Raw genomic sequence first — 20,468 nt, forward strand, 5'->3', positions numbered from 1 at the left:
GCACTGTGGCCCTGTACATTAATGGGAGAATTGACATTTTTACAATATACCACGATCCATATTTGGTCTATTTCTCTATTTATTTAGGTTGTCTTTGATTTCTCTTAGTGTTTTGTAGTTTTCAGTTTAGAGGTTTTATACATTTCTTCTTAGATTATACTGTTATTTCTTAATTCTAATTGATATTCTTGTGGATATTTTATATATATATTCACATCATCTACAAATAAGTACAGTTGTACTTCATTCTTTTCAACCTTTATGCCTTTTTGGTTTTCTTACCGTAGTACACTAGCTGGGACCTTCAGTACAGATTTGAATAGAAGTGGTGATATGAACATTTATGTATTGTTTGAGTATATTAAATTTAAAGAAAATTTCTGTTTATGTACAAGGAACATATGGTTTACCTAATTCAATTGATAACCACTTTTATTTTCTTTTTGTAGGTGTGGCTAATGTAAAAGCAGCCCCCAAAATAATTGACACAAAAGGAGGCTTTATTTTAGAAGAGGAAGAAGAAGAAGAACATAAAATTGGAAACATTGTTCACCAACCAGGTAAAGTATGAGTTTTGCAGAAAAAAAATCTAGATTAGTTATTTTGAGTAACGTGCATAATTCTTTGCATATTGATGTCAAATAACACCACATTTGTTTTGATCAGTGAGCAGTTTATAAGAGTGATAATGTTTGGCAGTTTTAAAAATCAAAGAAACACTTATATGTTGGAAATTATTATTTAACTTGTAGTTTGAGTACATAGGGATTGATATTCTTTATTATATAATAGGCAGCTACAGGCAATATGTTGACAGATAAAATAAATACTCAAAATTATCTTGATAAGCTGGACACAGTGAAGTGCCTGTAGTCCCAGCTACTCAGGAGGCCGAGGCAGAAGGATTACTTGAGCACAAGACCAGTTCAAAAACTAGCCTGGACAATAAATACAGTGAGACCCAGTCTCAATAAAAAGTCTTGATAGGCTGAAATGTGGATCCAGAACACAGAGATAAAATTAGGATATTCTTTTATGTATATTTGGAAAGAAAAAACAATTTACAAAGTAGAGGAAGATCTCAGATAGAAAGATATAAATCTATTCCTAAAGTCAGTGCTTTGATATATCAGTTATATATACACATATTCTTAGGGTGAGAAATACTTTCAAACTCTGAAACAGATAAGAAATTTTATTGATCTCAATTTGATAGCTAATAGTGGAGGCTTGAGAGAACTAGTCCATCTTCAACTAAAGCAACAGAAATGTTTATTCACAAAGATAGACGGTAGTAACCCTGTCCTATTCCATATGTGTCTAAATTGTTATTTTCAGGAGCTGAGGCTTAAAGGGTTAAAATGTTTGTGTTTATTTTGGGTCTGTTATTTTAAGCAGGATATAGGCAAGTGCATAGTGTCTGAAGTAAGGTGACTGGAATGGAAATCTTGAAATAGACATGAGGAACACTAGTCAAAACTGGTTAGGTTTAACTTGGAGAATACTTCGTTCTTGTAATACTCTTGGGACACAGAGGGTACACTTACTTTGGGTTTGTTTTTGGAAGACAGAACTTTTAACAGTGGCTGGACAATTATGGAGAAGGAGACTTCAGTTCAGTAAATTAAAGGTGCAGCTTAGGTGTAGTTAGCAGTTGGTGCTTACAGGGTGTTGGTATATGTATCGTGTGGGTTTCACAGTGACCTGAAATGGAGAAACATCCTAGCCATGTGGATTGCTGCCTCCTAGTAGTGAAGCTTTAGAGGGATTCAGAGATTGAAAAATTTGACCAAGACCACAATATTGTAGAGAAGCAGTCCTGCCTTAGGAGGGAACACATTAAATTCAGGGACTTCATGATTTTGTGGATATGAACTCATTATAACTGTTTTTATAGATTCCTGAGTCCACCATGGGTTATAAAGTCTATGCTTTCATTTAATAGGCTGTGAATATTTACTGAGAACCTACTACAGCGTCTTGTTGCTTGACTAGGATATGCATGTGGCATTAAGCATTGCTGTTATTCATGCACCGATGTCATGTTCCTGGCACAAAGGACTCTGGTAGTGAATTAGTGCCAGTTAGAATGGTGTCCCTTTTGAGTGACAAATTAGAAAAAGCTCCCCTTTCCATGGACCATCATAGCCTGGTGCTGGGCTCATGGCTTAACAAGTGGTCATGAGTGGCATTTTGGCCCCATTTGCCCCTGTGGCCAGATGCTCATGCACAGGGACTGACCAACATGGGTAGAGGGAGATGAGCAGTTAATGTTCTACCATTTTTATTGTTGTTAATTTTGAAAGATAGTCTGTTTCTTTAGCATAGAGAAAAGTCAGCTTATTTCGGTTATGAAGTCTTGCTGTCTATAAAGCAAAGTTTGATACTTTTAGGATCTAGAAGAGTGGATCCTCAGAATCCTCAGAAAGGGTTTGTTAAAATGATTGTTGGGCCATCCCTAGAATTTCTTTTGAGTTAGTAGGTCTGAGGTTGGGCCTGAGAATCAGTTTCTCTCCAGTTCTGAGGAGATGCTGCTGCTGACCCAGGGGCCACAACCTCAGTCTCGAAGATGAAATCCCCGTCGGGGAATGCACCCCACCACTGTGGGGAGAAAAGTGTATAGGTCATTCACTGTTCATGTTATCTTTTTTAAAAAGTATTTATTTTTAAACTTTGTGATAAAATATATATATGTAAGAAAAAATTATACCATTTTAACCATTTTAAAAGTCTATACCTTCAGTGGCATTAACTCCATTCATGATGTTGTATGACCATTGTTGCCATCCATCTCCAGAATTCTTTTATCATCCCCAAATGTAATTCTGTACCCATTAAACACTAACTCCCTATGCAGTCATTTTGATATATTTTCTTTGAGACTGTTTTTGATATGTGAATGAGAATGTAATATTTTTCTTTTTTGGGGGGTGCTTGGCATTGAACCCAGGTCATCATGCATGCTAGGAAGTGCTCTACCACTGAGCTGCATCCCCAGCTTAATATTTGTCTTTTATAAAAATGTTGAGAGTGTTTTCTCATTTTAAAATATTTTTAAAGAGCTTGCTTTTCAGTGGCTAAATAATATTCCATTTATGGCGGTATGATGATTCATTTAAATTCAGCCCATTTTGTTTATTGTTTTCCCTATTCTAATAATTATTGCTATAGTGTATATATTTGAAGGTGAACTTTTGTACAGATCTCTGATTCATAGCAGGAGAATGACTGAAGAAGTTATATTTCTGAAAAGTTTTGACTTTTTTTTTTTTTTTTAAAGTTAAGCTGGGCATCATGGCACATGTCTGTAATTCTGGTGACTCAGGAGGCAAAGGCAGGAGGATGAAAAGTTTGAGACCAGCCTTAGCAACTTAGCAAGGCCCTAAGCAACTTAACAAGACCCTGTCTCAAAATAAAAAATTGAAAAAGGCTGGGAATGTGGGTTAGTGGTTAAGTTCCCTTAGGTTCAAACCCCCTAGTACCAATAATAATAATAATAATAAAGAAGGTTAAGCTATTAAGGATAGAAAGAGTCAACAAAATAAAACTAAAAGCAAATAAACAGACCTACTTAACTTTTTTTCCAAATGAATAACATGAACATGCTGCAGGGGAAGAGCAGGCAGAAAGAACAAGTCCAAGTCATTTGTAAACAGTATCTGACTATATGTTCTTAGTTTGGGAGGGTGGAATGGGAGCAGGGGAACCACAGAACTTCTGAACTCATATTATAGAGTGATATGGGGGAAGTATTTTAAAAGTATGATAGGCTCAAGCAGATAAATAAATGTCTTGATGTTTTTGGGAGTCAGAATTTTCACTCTGGAAGAATCATACAAATATAGAATAGGAGATGGGAAGAACGAATCCTATAGGTGGATGAAAACTGTTATACCAGTGAATATGTCTGTGTGTGCGTCTGTGCATGCATAAGTGTATGTGTATGTTTGTGTATATACATGTATATATTTTCTAGCTCTGCCCACACAAAGGGCCTTGGACCAAAGAGACCCCAGAATCAATGAACACACCTGGTGTTCAGATCTTGGACACTAAGAGTTAATATCATGGTTTTAAGCACATTATATTTCTTAATTTCCCATTAAAGAGCCAAGACCTTTCAGAGAAAAAGCTGATTCTGGGTTTGGGCACATGGCTACAAGATGAATAATGCCAGAAAATATGTTAAGTGTTCAAAAATGATGAAGGTGTGTTACAGGGACACAGGAGGTACTGGCTAATTCTGAGACAGCGTAAACACCAAAGTAAGAAAAAAATTTAGCTTTTCTCTACCTAGAGAAGTTTCTGTGCTGGATGTTGAGGATACCTGGTTAAATAGGATCTCTTCCCTCAAGGAGTTTATAATCTAGTAGTTGAGACAGCTAAAGAGGGAGCTGTTTGTTCAGTTGATAGGGGTGAAATGGAGAGAAAAATAATGTTTCCATTTGGAAATGAATTCTGTACTGACAGTCTTCTGCTGTTCCCTTGCTCTTTATTGCTCTAAACCATGTTATATGTTGGTGCCACCCCTGTGAGTACCTTCCTCTCCCTCCTATTTTGGGACGAATCTGCTTTGTACTTTGAACAGTACAGACAGAATAATGGCTCCTGAAGATGTCCACGCTCCAATTGCCCTGGAGACTGTGAATATGTGACTTCACCAAGCAAAAGGGACTTTGCAGAAATGTTTCAAGTTAAAGGCCTTGAGGTTGGGGATTATCCTGGATAGTAGGCAGGCTCTTTGTAATCCCAGGTCTTGCTAAGGGCATGTGGTCACAGAAAGACCAAATGATGCCATGTGAGATGCTCTGTCTTGGAGTGAGGCAGAGGAAGGGGTCTTGAGTCAGGGAATGCAGCTGCCCTCTTAGGAGCTGGGAAATTCTCCCCTGGAGCCTCCAGAGAGGAGTTCAGCCCTATAGACCGTTGATTTCGGCCCACTGAGCCCTGTCAGAATCCATAAATTACTTTAGTAAAAGTATAGATCTGTAAAATGATAGACTTGTGTTCTTCTAAGCTACTCAATTTGTGATAATTTCTTAGTGCAGCAACCTAACACTAATACAAGTATCGCACATATGGTTGGGATCCGGAAATACTTGTTGAGCTGGGTGCGGTGGCCCACACTTGTAATCCCAGTGGCTCAAGGAGACTGAGGCAGGAGGACCACGAATTCAAAGCCAACCTCAGCAAAAGTGAGGTGCTAAGCAACTCAGTGAGACTCTGTCTCTAAATAAAATACAAAATAGGGCTGGGACTGTAACTCAGTGGTCGAGTGCCCCTGAGTTCAATCCCCAGTACCAAAAAAAAAAAAAAAAAAAACCCCAAACTGAAATACTGTTGGATTGATAGACTACCCCACCATATTATTTTGTTTGTTTTTTTTTTTAAAATAAACATAAGATTATTTAATCAAAGTTTTATTTTGTCTCTTATTTAAAGGTATTTATGTCAGGCATAAAATACATGATGAGCTATTAAAATAGAGGAAAATTTATTTGTTCAAATTCACAAGAAAGGAAACTTACAGGAATTCATCTTCCTTTTTTTAGGACCTGTTATGGAATTTGATTATGTAATATGTGAAGAATGTGGGAAAGAATTTATGGATTCTTATCTTATGAAACACTTTGATTTGGCAACTTGTGATAACTGCAGGTATTTTTTCATGTTCTTAATTGCTAAGTAATTTCACGTCTATGTATAGGTTTAGGGAAAAATAATGGTTATATGTTTGGATTTGATATTTTTCTTAGTAATTATGATTTTTATTTTGGGGGCCCTAAAATTTCTATGGTTTCCATTTTGCCAAAGAAATACAGGAAGTCTGTGTTGATCAAAGCTTATGATGTGAACCTAGTTGTGTCATGGAAATTTCCTTTCTGTTATCCTGGTCCCCGCTTCCCTATCTCTTACTAGCGGGTTCCTAACCCTTGTCTTCACCCAGCCCCAAGCATCCTTGTTTCTTACTTATTTCTTACTTAGCCCAGTGTGTAGTTACCTTGGTCGGAGGGCTGTGAGAGGAGGGTGGCTCAGAAAACCTCTTTTTATTCATCTTTTGCTCCTCTCGTGAAGAGAACAGACAAGGGAGAATCTCAGTTGTTCTTTTTCTTCTCCTAGCCTCCATCCTCTTTTCACAGTATCCCATGCTTCTTATGCCACAAGTTCTTATTGTCTTTACTTAGCTGCTCCCATGTTGAAGGCTCTCACACATGGAGAGTCCTGTCGTGGACTCTCTGGCTCTTACCTTTCCCTGATCCAGCTTTGTACCTATAGCCCTAGATCATCTCCCAGCTAGAGGACCCGCCCTGGGGGGGTCCCCGCTACAGACATTGGAGCCCCCATGACTGATTTGTTGCTGAGTGGAATCCTCAGTGCATGGAGGGTGGGAGATGATGGCCTTGGTTTGTGGTACATATGTAGCTGGTCATGTTCTGTCTGGCCTTCCAGATGGGACCATCAATTATAAACCCATTTCCTGCTGACCCAGTGGTAAAGGTCTAGTATTATCATCACTTTACTTAAAAGCCACTGTAGCTTTGGGGAACTGAAGTACCACATGTAATTTTGTTTCCATGAGAAAACAGAAGCAACGTTATATCAGTTTAAAGAATTGTGTCTGATATTTGGATGCTAATTCAAAATAAGCAGGGGTAGGGAAGAAAAGAAGTACTTTAGATTAGACAAAAAGAAATGAAGAGAGGGGAGGAGGAATGGGAATAGGAAGATAGTAGAATGAATCAGACACGTTCTTTTATGAATACTATGTTCATATATGAATACACGACCAATGTAATTCCACAACATGTACAACCAGAAGAATGGGAAGTTGTACTCCATATATGTATGTCAAAATACATTCTACTGTCATATATAACTAAAAAGAACAACAAAAGTAATACCTGAATACATTTCAAGTCACAATGTTTTGATATTTTCAATTTGAGTAGTTTTTCAATCTTACTGTGCTTTCTATTCTGTTATTCAATAGAAAATGTAGTTATCTATAGGGAATGATTAACAATACTTATTTTAGAGTTAATATCATGGCTTTATGCACATTATATTTCTTTGAAACTCTCTTTCAATGATTATATTAGTATTGATATATGTAAATCAATAAATTCAGCAATCTTTGTGTGTAAGTGTATGTATGTATGTATGTATATATATATATATAAAGAGAATTGTGTAGTAGTCTGGAAAGAATATTCTTTTGTTTAACATAAAGTTCTGTTTCCTTTCAACATCTATAAAGATTATGGTTTTGTACAGAGGAGTCTATGTATCCTCTCCCTCTGTTTATAAAGTATTTAGCTTTTTTAAAGTTATTTCTAATTCTACATTGGTTTTCTGATAGAATCCTTTGCTAAAATCTTAGGTCTCTCTCCTCCCTGACCTCTATCTGCTCTTTTTGGTAAAGGCCAGCTTCATTCGTTGGCATGTCTCTACTCTCCTGTTTAATTCCAAATCCTTTTGGCTGTATCTTCAAACCATATCCTGAATCCATCATTTCTTACCTCTGTCACTGCTGCCTTCGTCTAGGCCACTGTCAATGCTTGCGTGGACTCTGCAGTGGTCTTTTGACTGGTCTCTTCCCAGCCTCCCAACTTTTGCACCCCTAGAAAATAGCGTTGTCTTTGGTACTGCTTGCAAGGCCCCTGTGTGTCTAACTTTACCTCTTACCACTCCTCACAGTCAATCACTTTCAGCATGTGGTTACAGGCGCCTGTTCCTGTGAGCTCCTGGTGCATACTACCCTCCTGCCTGAGACTCTGCTCTCATGCTTCTGTCTGCTAGGAAGGTTTTCTCTGGTTGTTGAATTCATCAGGGCTCTGCTGGTGTCCCATCATCAGTGGCCTCTGATTACTCTCCTACCTGAACATTGCTGTTCCTTCACCGTGATCTGTATTCATACAGCACTTTCACCTGTCATTATATTTGTCGATTGTCTTCTAACTAGAATGGAAGCCTCATTAAAACAAGTCTTTATTTTTCATTAAAACATGGCTGTATTCTTTGAACATGTACCAGGCATGTAGATGGAGAACAAATGAATGAGAAGAACTGTGTAACTGTCTTTGTCTCTATTTTTGCCTTGCTTTTGAGAATGCTCAGAGCCAGCTGGAAATTCAGCTATATTGAGGGCAATGGACCTAGCATTTTATATTTTCTTTTTAAATATATATGTATGTTTTTAGTTGTAGATGGATACAATACCTTTATTTTATTTATTTATCTTTATGTGGTGCTGAGGATCAAACCCAGGGCCTCCCACATGCTAGACAAGCACTCTACCATTGAGCTACATTCCCAGCCCTATATTTTCTTATTTCTTGCCCATCTTGGACTTTTTTAGTTTAGATTTTCTTTCTCATTGAGTCTTGTTCTCATTTACATTTTCTCTAACAAGTCATTTCAAGGCCTGTCTGGAATAAAAGGTATTTTAAAGAAATTCTTAAATTGTTAAATTACATGGATCTGCTGCTAATATAATATCTTAGAACAAGTAATAGATAAGGTATTTTTCTGATAGAATTTTTAAGCTGCTAATTTGAATGTGGGGGTTTCAGGCAGGAACAAGTGTATTATATCTTTTTTTGGTGTGCATACCCCTTGGTTGCTGGGCTATTTGAAAACTTAATTTATTTAAAATAACTAATTTATATAATAGAGTTTAATCTGTTTTCAGAGATGCTGATGAGAAACATAAGCTTATTACCAAAACAGAAGCAAAACAAGAATACCTCCTGAAGGACTGTGATTTAGAAAAAAGAGAACCAGCTCTTAAATTTATTGTGAAGAAGAATCCTCATCATTCACAATGGGGTGATATGAAACTCTACTTAAAATTACAGGTCTCTAATGAATTATATTTGTGAATTTTCAATACTGATTTAGGTGAAGTTTTGACAATAAACTAGTTGTAATTAATTCCATTCTTGCTTACAGAGAGTGAAAAGGATTTCTTGTTTTGCACATTGTCATAAACATGTAATAACATTTAATAACAATGTTTTCTTATTTTGCTTTTTGCTGTGGCACTTTGGAACAAATACGTTGTCGGTGGGTGATGTTAGGAGTATGATTCTAAAACTAAAAAAGTTTAAAAGGGGTCATACTTCATTCCCATATCCCCAGAAACACCCTACTGGGCCTAAATTCTAACTTGTACTTGGAGATACCACCTGGAGTGCTGCCAAGCCTCCATGTGCCTCCAGTATATCTCAAAGAAAGTCGGCTTGCCTCTTCTGCCACAGGCAGGTTTCAGGCTGATGGAGTTATCTACTTCGTGGCTGAAGCTGCTGGCACTTAGGCCAGTTACCTAGAGTCACAGCAGCCTCCTGTATCTGCTTCAGAATGCTTGAATAATATTCTCTTTGTACCATTATATGAAAATACTGGGAGGCATTGCTTCAGAGCACAGTTTGAATTGGAGTAAAGTATAAATTCCCCTATCTTTAAATAAAATTTAAAAACCACATTGTGAAACAAAACAGACTGAATTTCATTGTACTTACACAATTAGGAGAGTTACCATGTATTTTTTAAATAATACCATTAAAAATGAAAAAAATGTGGGTAATTAAACTGAGTCTGGTATTCTTATCACTTGGTACTTTTAGTTTTTAGTTATTGAAATAGTACCATTAGACTTTATTACAGTTTTCTTGTCATATATCATGTTTGTGTATATGTAAAAAGGAAAATGTAAGTACAAACGATTTATATAGCCATTCCTAACGGTTGGGCATGAAGGTGTACACCTTTAATCCCAGTCACTCTGAGATAGGAGGATCACAAGTTCAAAGCCAGTCTCAGCAACTTAGTGAGGCCCTATGCAACTTAGTGAAAACTTGTTTCAAAATAAAAACTAAAAAGGGCTAGGGATGTGGCTCAGTGGTTAAGCACCCCTGGGTTTGATCCTCACCACCACCACCACCACCACCAAAAGAAAGATATTCTTCTTTACATTCAGAGTATAGTTCTTCTGATCCACTTTTTTTTTTTTTTTTTTTTCCGTGGGGGATACTAGGGATTGAACTCAGGGCACTCAACCACTGAGCCATATCCCCAGCCCCTTAATGTATTTTATTTAGAGACAGGGTTTCACTAAGTTGCTTAGCTTAGCTAAGTGCCTCACTTTTGCTGAGGCTGGTCTTGAACTCGTAATCTTCCTGCCTCAGCTTCCCACTGCTGGGATTATAGGCACGTGCCACTATGCCTGGCTTTATCCACTTTTTATTTTTTAGTTGATAATGGACCTTTATTTTTATTTATTGATATGCAGTGCTGAGAATAGAACCTAGTGCCTCAAACATGCTAGGCAAGTGCTCTGCCACTGAGCCACAACCCCAGCCCCAATCTGATCCACTTTTTGATTCATTGTTGTTAAAGTCCATTACATACACTGGTGATGTAGCATTTACAGAGATGTTAAAATGTGGAAAATGTGATGTCTTAGCATTTATGAAATAGAAATATATCCCTTCAAGGTTAAGAAATTTTGGATTTGGCTACATTAATTGATATTACCCATAATATATCATGAGAAGTATCCTGAGCATAATTTTTACTATGTGGGACTATTCTTCAAAAAAATGTAACAGAATCTGGGTGCAGTAATGCTTGCCTATAATCCCAGCTGTTTGGGAGGTTGAGGCAGGAGGATCACGAGCCAGCCTTATCAAAAGGGGCTAAGGAACTCAGTGAGACCCTGTCACTAAATAAAATACAAAATAGGGTTGAGATGTGGCCCAGTGGTCAAGTGCCCCTGAGTTCAGTCCCTGGTACCAATATATAATCCCGTGTTTTAAAACTAGAATGAAGACTTTTTAGGTCATATAGGTACCAAAATTTTTTTAAAAAATTCATATTCTGCAGATGAGAAGTTAGTCAAGTGGATGGAAACCAGGAGGAGATGGATAGTAGTAACTGGTGATTTCCTTTGGTTGGATTTTTGGAGATGACCTCAGATTTAGGTCTGAAATGGCTAATGTGTCAACAGACTTCTTTGGTGAGCTTGCTGAGATTCATCAAACCCACTGACCACATATCCTTCTGAGGACAGCTATTCTCTCTATAATCTAATTCATGATACATCTGTTAAGGGTTTCTAGGGTTAGAGAGATGTGTTATCAGGGTTGTTTCTTATTGGTAATAGTTAAAGTCATTTAAATTTCAAAAAACATTTGTACTTGATTTAGATCATTCTTTGGTATCTATGAATTTGATAATTATAATGCATAATATCCTGCAACTCTCAATCACACATCTAACTTACAGATGACTGTATTATAGATTGTGAAGAGGTCCCTTGAAGTTTGGGGTAGTCAGGAAGCACTAGAAGAAGCAAAGGAAGTGAGACAAGAAAACAGAGAAAAAATGAAACAAAAGAAGTTTGATAAAAAAGTAAAAGGTAAGTAGCTACATTTTATATCATGAAGGATTATTTTACTACTTTAGCTGGATTCTTTCTTGTTAAAGATATGTCACCAATAGATTGGAAAATGTTTTTTTAGAGGTTGAAAAAAATGACTTGGAAGTTTGTCCTCAGTACATTGGTGTTTGAGGTTCTCAGTTTAAACCGCAAAGAACTGCATTTCCAAAAAGCATGAAGCCATCATTTTAAGATGAATCATATTTTATGTAGGAATGATGTTAGGATTGAGAATGGTACCCTGGTCAAGAATTTGGTGTCAGTTAAATCTTAAATATGATCAACAGTATTAAAAAACAAACACTCACCAACAGACCTCTCTGATTGTTTAAAGTGAAAAAATTGTGCCCCAAATCTTAGTCATCGCAGTTAAAAGGAATTTTCTGATGTCAGCTAATCTAACCATTTTTATTTTATATATGACTAAAAGACCCAGAAAGGTGAAATGACTTGTTAAATGAGTCAGGACTGTAACCAGCCTTTCTGTTCTGGAAGTCATCATTTGTACAGTCTTTCCTCATCATGCAGCTGTGTGTTTGTGGCTCTCTATTCAGTTTGTTGGGAGAGAAACTCCAAATTATAATAGAGGGAGCACAGAAGGCTCTTCCTGCTCTAGAACAGGATCTCTAAAAAAGAGAATTTAAGAAATAAACACACACCGCGTGCAATGGTACATGCCTGTTATCTCAGTGCCTTAGGAGGCTGAGGCTTGAGGATCACAATAAGTTCAAAGCCAGCCTCAGCAAAAGTGAGGTTCTAAGCAACTCAGTGAGACCCTGTCTCTAAATAAAATACAGAATAGGGCTGGGGATGAGGCTCAGTGGTCAAGTGCCCCGAGTTCAATCCCCGATACCCATTAATAAATAAACACACACAAATGTTCTTCATGCAGGTGTTTAAAGTATGTCTGGGGCAGGGGCTGTGGCTCAGCGGTAGAGTGCTTGCCTAGCATGTGTGAGGCCGTGGGTTCAATCCTCAGCATCATATAAAAATAAATAAATAAAATAAAGGTATTGTGTCCAACTACAACTAAAAAGTAAATATTAAAAAAATAAAATAAAGTGGATGGACTTCTATTCAATTTAGTCCTCGAAATACCAGCCAGAGCAATTAGACAGACAAAAGAAATTAAAGGCATAAAAATAGGAAAAGAAGAACTTAAATTATCACTATATGCGGATGATATGATACTATATCTGACAGACCCAAAAGGGTCTACAAAGAAACTACTAGAGCTAATAAGTGAATTTAGCAAAGTGGCAGGATATAAAATCAACACGTATAAATCAAAGGCTTTCCTGTATATCAGCGACAAATCTTCTGAAATGGAAATGAGGACAACCATCCCATTCACAATATCCTCAAAAAAAATAAAATACTTGGGAATCAACCTAACAAAAGAGGTGAAAGATTTATACAATGAAAACTACAGAACCCTAAAGAAAGAAATAGAAGAAGACCTTAGAAGATAGAAAAATATACCCTGTTCATGGATAGGAAGAACTAACATCATCAAAATGGCGATATTACCCAAAGTTCTCTATAGGTTTAATGCAATGCCAATCAAAATCCCAACGGCATTTCTTGTAGAAATAGATAAAGCAATCATGAAATTCACATGGAAAAACAAAAGACCCAGAATAGTAAAAGCAATTCTAAGCAGGAAGTGTGAATCAGGAGGTATAGTGATATCAGATTTCAAACTGTACTACAGAGCAATAGTAACAAAAACAGCATGGTACTGGTACCAAAACAGGCGGGTGGACCAGTGGTACAGAATAGAGGACACAGAGACCAATCCACAAAATTACAACTATCTTATCTTTGATAAAGGGTCTAAAAGCATGCAATGGAGGAAGGATAGCATCTTCAACAAATGGTGCTGGGAAAACTGGAAATCCATATGCAACAAAATGAAACTGAATCCCTTTCTCTCGCCATGCACAAAAGTTAACTCAAAATGGATCAAAGAGCTTGATATCAAATCAGAGACTCTGCGTCTGATAGAAGAAAAAGTTGGCTCCGATCTACATATTGTGGGGTCGGGCTTCAAATTCCTTAATAGGACACCCATAGCACAAGAGTTAATAACTAGAATCAACAAATGGGACTTACTCAAACTAAAAAGTTTTTTCTCAGCAAGAGAATCAATAAGAGAGGTAAATAGGGAGCCTACATCCTGGGAACAAATTTTTACTCCTCACACTTCAGATAGAGCCCTAATATCCAGAGTATACAAAGAACTCAAAAAATTAAACAATAAGATAACAAATAACCCAATCAACAAATGGGCCAAAGACCTGAACAGACACTTCTCAGAGGACGACAATTAATCAACAAGTACATGAAAAAATGCTCACCATCTCTAGCAGTCAGAGAAATGCAAATCAAAACCACCCTAAGATACCATCTCACTCCAGTAAGATTAGCAGCCATTATGAAGGCAAACAACAAGTGCTGGAGAGGATGTGGGGAAAAGGGTACTCTTGTACATTGCTGGTGAGACTGCAAATTGGTGCGGCCAATTTGGAAAGCAGTATGGAGATTCCTGGGAAAGCTGGGAATGGAACCACCATTTGACCCAGCTATTGCCCTTCTCGGACTATTCCCTGAAGACCTTAAAAGAGCGCACTACAGGGATACTGCCACATCTATGTTCATAGCAGCACAATTCACAATAGCTAGACGGTGGAACCAACCCAGATACCCTTCAATAGATGAATGGATAAAAAAAATGTGGCATTTATACACAATGGAGTATTACGCAGCACTAAAAAATGACAAAATCATGGAATCTGCAGGGAAATGGATGGCATTAGAGCAGATTATGCTAAGTGAAGCTAGCCAATCCCTAAAAAACAAATGCCAAATTTCTTCTTTGATATAATGAGAGCAACTAAGAACAGAGCAGGGAGGAAGAGCAGGAGGAAAAGATCAACTTTAAACAGAGACATGAGGTGGGAGGGAAAGGGAGAGAAAAGGGAAATTGCATGAAAATGGAAGGAGACCCTCATTGTTATACAAAATTACATATAAGAGGTTGTGAGGGGAATGGGAAAATAAACAAGGAGAGAAATGAATTACAGTAGATGGGATAGAGAGAGAAGATGGGAGGGGAGGGGAGGCGGGATAGTAGAGGATAGGTAAGGTAGCAGAATACGTTACTAATATGGCATTATGTAAAAATGTGGATGTGTAATCGATGTGATTCTGCAATCTGTATTTGGGGTAAAAAATGGGAGTTCATAACCCACTTGAATCAAATGTATGAAATATGATATGTCAAGAGTTTTGTAATGTTTTGAATAACCAATTAAAAAAATAAAGTGGATGGCACGTATTTGTGTACATTTTGGGTTATACATATACTAAATTGGTCCATTTAAAATGAATGCGCTAACCATAATAATTTTGTTTGTTTTTAGAATTTCAAAGAGGTTTTAGAGGGTGAGTGGGATAACACAGATGTCTTAAAAACAAACAAAAACCCCAAATTGAATGTAATCCTTATTTCTTCTCATCGTGAGTCTCCCATCCCCACCCCACCATTTTCATTGTAAAATTCAAGAACAGTGCAAAAAAGTAGAAAATTACAGAGAACTTCTATCCTATTCTGCTATCCAGAAACAATCATTATTTTCATGTCCATGTAGTTGTTTTCCATGCATAGACCCTTAAAACTTTTATTTTTTATAAAAAATTGTACATTCATGAAGTTTACTAAGACAGATAACCTCATGAAAAACATCTTCATATTCATCTTTATGTAAATTATAGTTACTTATTAATTCCTGAATAGAAGATAAGCACACTTTTATGACTTTGTACTCAGGTTTTCTACAGCAAATTATGCGAGAGAAAAGCATTTAATTGAGGAATCATTCCCATGAGTCACTTAGCACTAAGCATATACACTTAAATATTAGTATGATATTCAGATAGCAGCAAGGACCAATTGAGAGGACTCAGAGAGACTTTTTGTAATCTTTTATGTGTTCTTCTCCGGCCCTCCAGTAAGGAGGGCTGCTGACAAAGTAATGAAAAGGCATATTAAAGGGTAAGAAAGAGGAGGACATAGAGGTTAACCATCTAGCTCAGGGTTTCTGTTAATCCAACTCCCTGAAATCACAACTTGTCCCTTGCTGCTGCCTCCTTAAACCACTGTCCAGATGGTATTTGGTGCAGACAGTAGTATATATGGATAAAACTAAGGTATTCATTGGAAACTTATATCGATAGTGATGTAATATTTAAGTTTTTTGATGGGGGATTGAACTTGGGGACATTCTTCTACTGAGCTACAGCCCCAGCCCTTTCCTAATTTTTGAAATAGGATCTTGCTAAGTTGCCCAGGCTGTCCTCAAACTTGTGATCCTTCTGCTAAAGTGACCCAAGTTGTTAGGATTACAGGCATGTGCCATCACACTGGCTTGATGAAATATTTTTAAAATGAGGGTCATTTGTAATTTTTTTAACATACTAATTCTGTGGTTTGGTCAAAATGTTATCTAATGGAAACTAAATTCCTTTAATTGGACTAAAAAGTTTAAATAAAAAAATAACAAGCATATATACTTAAATACTAATGTGAACAGAAATTTTGAAAAAGGTTTCCCCAATTTTCATTGGTATTTTAAAGAAATGTAAATAGTTGCTGTTAATCATCAGATAAACTACTCTGGGTTTTCCTCATCTTTGAGGAGTTCAAATTTTCCCTTAAGTTTTTCACAGACTTAGACCTCTTGAAATTGGTTTATTTCCATTCATTTCTTGTTTGAGTAAAACGTGCCTTTTGAGGAAGCTTTTTGAAGTGGTTACATGAGTGGTGTATTTTCCAAGACTCTACAAATAAGATTTTTATTTTTGCACCTGAACATGAGTTCTCTCCATGCTGTGGACATTACTCAGTTGTCCTCTGGGTGTCCGTGTGCAGAGGTGAAGCCTTCTTGAATTATGGCTGCTGCTTGTCGCTTCCTTCTAGAGGATGGTGTTTATGTGCCCATCCTCCTGACCAGGCACCACAGAGTAGAAGCAAGGAGCTGACTATGCAGTTTGCTCAGAATGGAGAGGAATAAAATCAGGTTAGAAAGGTTCTTTAGTTGAAATCAGAACCTGAGTCCTCTTGGTCTTCTATTTTGATCAATAAAGCAGCTGGCACAAAGTTTCTTTTTAGGAACATAAGAGATTATATTTATCTGCTTTTAGAGTATGATCTTAGACATTAGCAGTTTGAGAATTCAGCTAGTTATAGGGAAAAAAAGTAAAAATAATATAATGTGTAGAGAAAGATAAGGTTTATTATAGATCTCTTAGATCCAAGAAGGCAGAAGTGGAAATGGTGGCATCATTGTTGCTTAGCTTAACTGGATTTCAAAAAATGTAGTATGTGAGATTAGGGTTGTGGCTCAGTGGTAGAGCACTTGCCTGGCATGTGTGAGACACTGAGTTCAATCCTCAGCACTGCATATAAATAAATAAATATCCATCAACAACTAATAAAATATTTTTTAAAATGCAGTATGTGTTGACCTTCATACTGGATGAAAGTTGGAGTTGGTGTAACGTTTTGTCTGCAGGCCTCTTTTCCGGCAGTAAGGTAGAGGTGAGGCTTTCAAGTTGTACTCAGCCTCTTCTTAGTACTGATAGAGGATACACCACTAAAAGAAAGGAAATGAACTAGTCTTCATTGTTACTATGCATTTCCCCCCAAGAGGTGGGTGAGAAAATTCCATTTTGAGGCCCCTGTTATAGATGCTGTACATGTCGGGCTTAAGGTTATATTCATATGACTATTGGGGTTTATCTCAGAGGAGCTTGAGGGACACAGTGCCCTATACTCAATGGTTTTAGTGGATGGAGGATAAAATAAGGTCAAAGCTACGTATGTTGTTGTCTTGTGATAACTTCCTTCCAGGTAACAAGAGGCACCTTAACTCAGTACTTCCTGCCTTCCATCCACTATTAGAAGTATCTGGTGTCTCTCAACTAATTCTTTTCTTGGTTTGCTTCATAAGCAGTATCAGGTTTCTTTGTATACAGATGGCCTCTTTGCAAAATTAAGATATCTAAAACTAGAAAGTGTTAGGGTAGTATTATAATTTTCATTGAAACAAGGATTAGGGGGAAATCTTTGGAGATAATGTAAGCAATTACTCAGGGTATCAGTAGCAAGACTGGTTGACTTGGACATTTTTACCCATTTCCAGGAGAGGTAGCAGCTCTCTGTGTTGTGAAGCTCTGGGCCAACAGTACTAGGGGTTGTCACAGTGTCAGCCTGTTTTGTTCTCTGGCTTCACTTTGGCTTTCAGGCTGTGCAGCGTGTCACTCTGCCTTGGTTCCCAATGCTTCCCCCAAGGCTTGTTATTCTCACTGTTCTACCTTCTTCCTAGTCTCAGCTATGGATAGTTTTATTTTTCTAAATTGAAATAATGAAGAAAACTTACATTCTAAAAAATTTTCATTTACCAAGTGTTGACATTTTGCCGAGTTTACTCTCACATACACTCATTTTGCAGAACGGTTTGTTAGTTTCAGACATTGTGATTCTTATAAATCCTTTAGCATGTTTCTCCTAAAAGTAATGTTTTTTCTCTGGAACTAAAAATAATCACAAACTCAAGAAATGTAATGCTAATGTGAGGCTGTATCTAGTATATAATACTCATTCAATGATCCTGAGCTGTTTCAGAATGTAACTTTTTGGCTGTTGGGTCCAGGGGCCATTCAGGGATGATGCCTTCGTTGGATAGGATTGGATTTGAATGGATTCTTTTGATGTAGTCCCTCAGTCTTTTTATCTTTCATACCTGGACACTTGTAAAGTGTCAGGCCAGCTCTTGTCCACCACATACCTTCACCTAGATTGCAATTTCCTTGATGTGATTCAGGTGGAGTGGATCTGGCAGGAGATTCCTGGTCACCCCAGCGTACACATGCTTCCAGTTCTCTTTGAAGGGGTCAGTTTGACTGTATAGTTAAGGCTGTCTGCTAGATTCCATTGTCAGGAACCCGTGACCTGTGTCACTGAATATAAGGAATGTGACACTGAGTTTCATTCCTGATTTACTCAATGTTTAGTATACAGGGATGAGTCTTGTCTGAAGCAGTTATTACTGATGTATATATAAATGGCAATTTTGTTTCTTTCATTCCCTTTACAATTATTTGGCCTCTTTTTTGGTAAAAAAAAATTCTCTAAAGTCATTTTATTTTTAAAATTCTTTTTGCAGTATTTGATTGGACCCAGGGTAGTCTATCACTGAGTGATATCCCCAGCCACTTTTGTTTTTGAGACAAGGTCTCAACTAAATTTCTGAGGCTGGTCCTGAACTTGCAGTCCTAATGACTCAGCTTCTGGGGTTTCTGGGATTACAGGCCTGTGCCCCACACCAAGCTCCTCAGGCTGTTTTAAAAACATTAAAAAAATAATAAAAAAAAGAAAGAAAGAAGTCATGTTTTTCCTTGGGATACTAGGAAGTATTCTACCACTGAGCTACCTCCCCATCACACTCCCCTCTCCCTTTAAAACATGTTGGAGTGCCTCGTGGGTTCTTATTCTCAAATCAGTGTATTGTACTTAGTCCCATCATTATTCATTTGATACTCAAACTGTCCCAAATTTGGCCAGTCGGAGTCCTCTACAAAGTGGCACCTTTCTTTTTAAACTTTTAATTTAGAAATAATTCCAAACTCGCAGAAAGTTGCTAGGGAAATAGAACAAAAGACCACCCTTACCCAGCTGATCTGTTAATACTGCGTGCCATTCAGTCGTCATTTGTACGCCCACTCTATATGCAAATGAACATTTATTCTTCTGAACCACTTAATAAATAATATACATCACCACTCTTGACCCTTAAGTACTCATATTTCCTAACATAAGTATTCTCTTAACATCACCATGTAACATCATTAACTTGAGCAGACTCAGCATTGAGTTAGTATTTATCTAAACTGCCATCTACATTCTAGTCTTTTTTACTGGCTCTACTTTAGAACAGGAACCATTCTAAGATCCCATAATGGTTTTGGCTACCAAGTCTTCCTAAACCTGTTCTGGTTTTTCACAGCCTTGTCTTTTATGTTATCATATCAATACTTCCTAAGTCAGACGTCTCTTCCCTTCTCCTGCCATGGCTTTTTAGTGTTTCTCACTTGGGGTTTTGTCATTTCTTGCTGGTTGGACCCCAAATATGTAAATATTTTAGGTGAGTGATAATACGAAAGTGATGTGCCTTTCTCAGGGCCTCATGCCTGGAGACACAAAGTGTCTGTCTGGTTAAGAATGTGGACCCCACACTAGGCCATAATTTGCCAGCAACTGGCTGTTTGGCCTTGGGCAATTTATAATTTCTCTCTGCCTTGTTTTTCTCATAATTTTGAGGATTAAATGCATTAAAAGTACTTAGAACAGTGCCTGGCATATAGCCCTCATATTAAGGCAGATATTACAAAGATTCAAGTAGTATTTTGGTACTACTTATCACAGATCTATAATGGATTAAAGAAAAGGCGAATAATTGGTGGATATTTTTTATGGCTGAAATTATAAAATACAGCTCCCATACTCTTAGATAGGTAGTACCACCGTCAAAGACGTTGATGAGCTCTGGTTGGATCACTGATGAGAACAGAAATGTAAACAAGTATAGTGTTGCTTTTTATTCATTATATTAGAAATAGAAGTTACCACTTAAACATTTGAAGTGGAGTACTAAGTGTCTTCTTCAGGTAATCTGCAATGTGAACTTCTAAAAAAGTGATGCCTTAAGTTGCTTTTCAAAGCATCTCCCCCCACTCATTTGGTAAAATGACTTAAACATAATGTATGATGTGGCACAAATCAGTACTGGAATAAGACAACCTGGGTTCACATATATCTTTGCTGTTTTCCCACCTGCAAAATAAAACGAAGTTAAAAGAGTTTTTCCCCCTGCTATTTATACTCTGATTCTGATTTTTAGGTCGTACTCTGTGGTAGTTATTGGCAACTCTTCCCCCAAAACTAATGCTGCCACTTTGTAAAATAAAG

General features: G+C 37.2%; 1 protein-coding gene across 1 annotated transcript in view; it reads left to right on the top strand.

Annotated features, from left to right (window-relative positions):
• Window positions 1–20,468, top strand: part of Xpa (XPA, DNA damage recognition and repair factor) — a 35,033-nt gene that overhangs the window by 6,706 nt on the left and 7,859 nt on the right. Inside the window, exons 2-5 of the mRNA XM_076845788.1 lie at window positions 450–560; window positions 5,550–5,655; window positions 8,690–8,855; window positions 11,299–11,416. Of these exons, the coding sequence (XP_076701903.1) occupies window positions 450–560; window positions 5,550–5,655; window positions 8,690–8,855; window positions 11,299–11,416 (501 nt within the window). The remainder of the gene's footprint in view (window positions 1–449; window positions 561–5,549; window positions 5,656–8,689; window positions 8,856–11,298; window positions 11,417–20,468) is intronic.

The sequence above is a fragment of the Callospermophilus lateralis genome, chromosome 2, assembly GCF_048772815.1.
Source record: "Callospermophilus lateralis isolate mCalLat2 chromosome 2, mCalLat2.hap1, whole genome shotgun sequence".
Taxonomy (NCBI): domain Eukaryota; kingdom Metazoa; phylum Chordata; class Mammalia; order Rodentia; family Sciuridae; genus Callospermophilus; species Callospermophilus lateralis.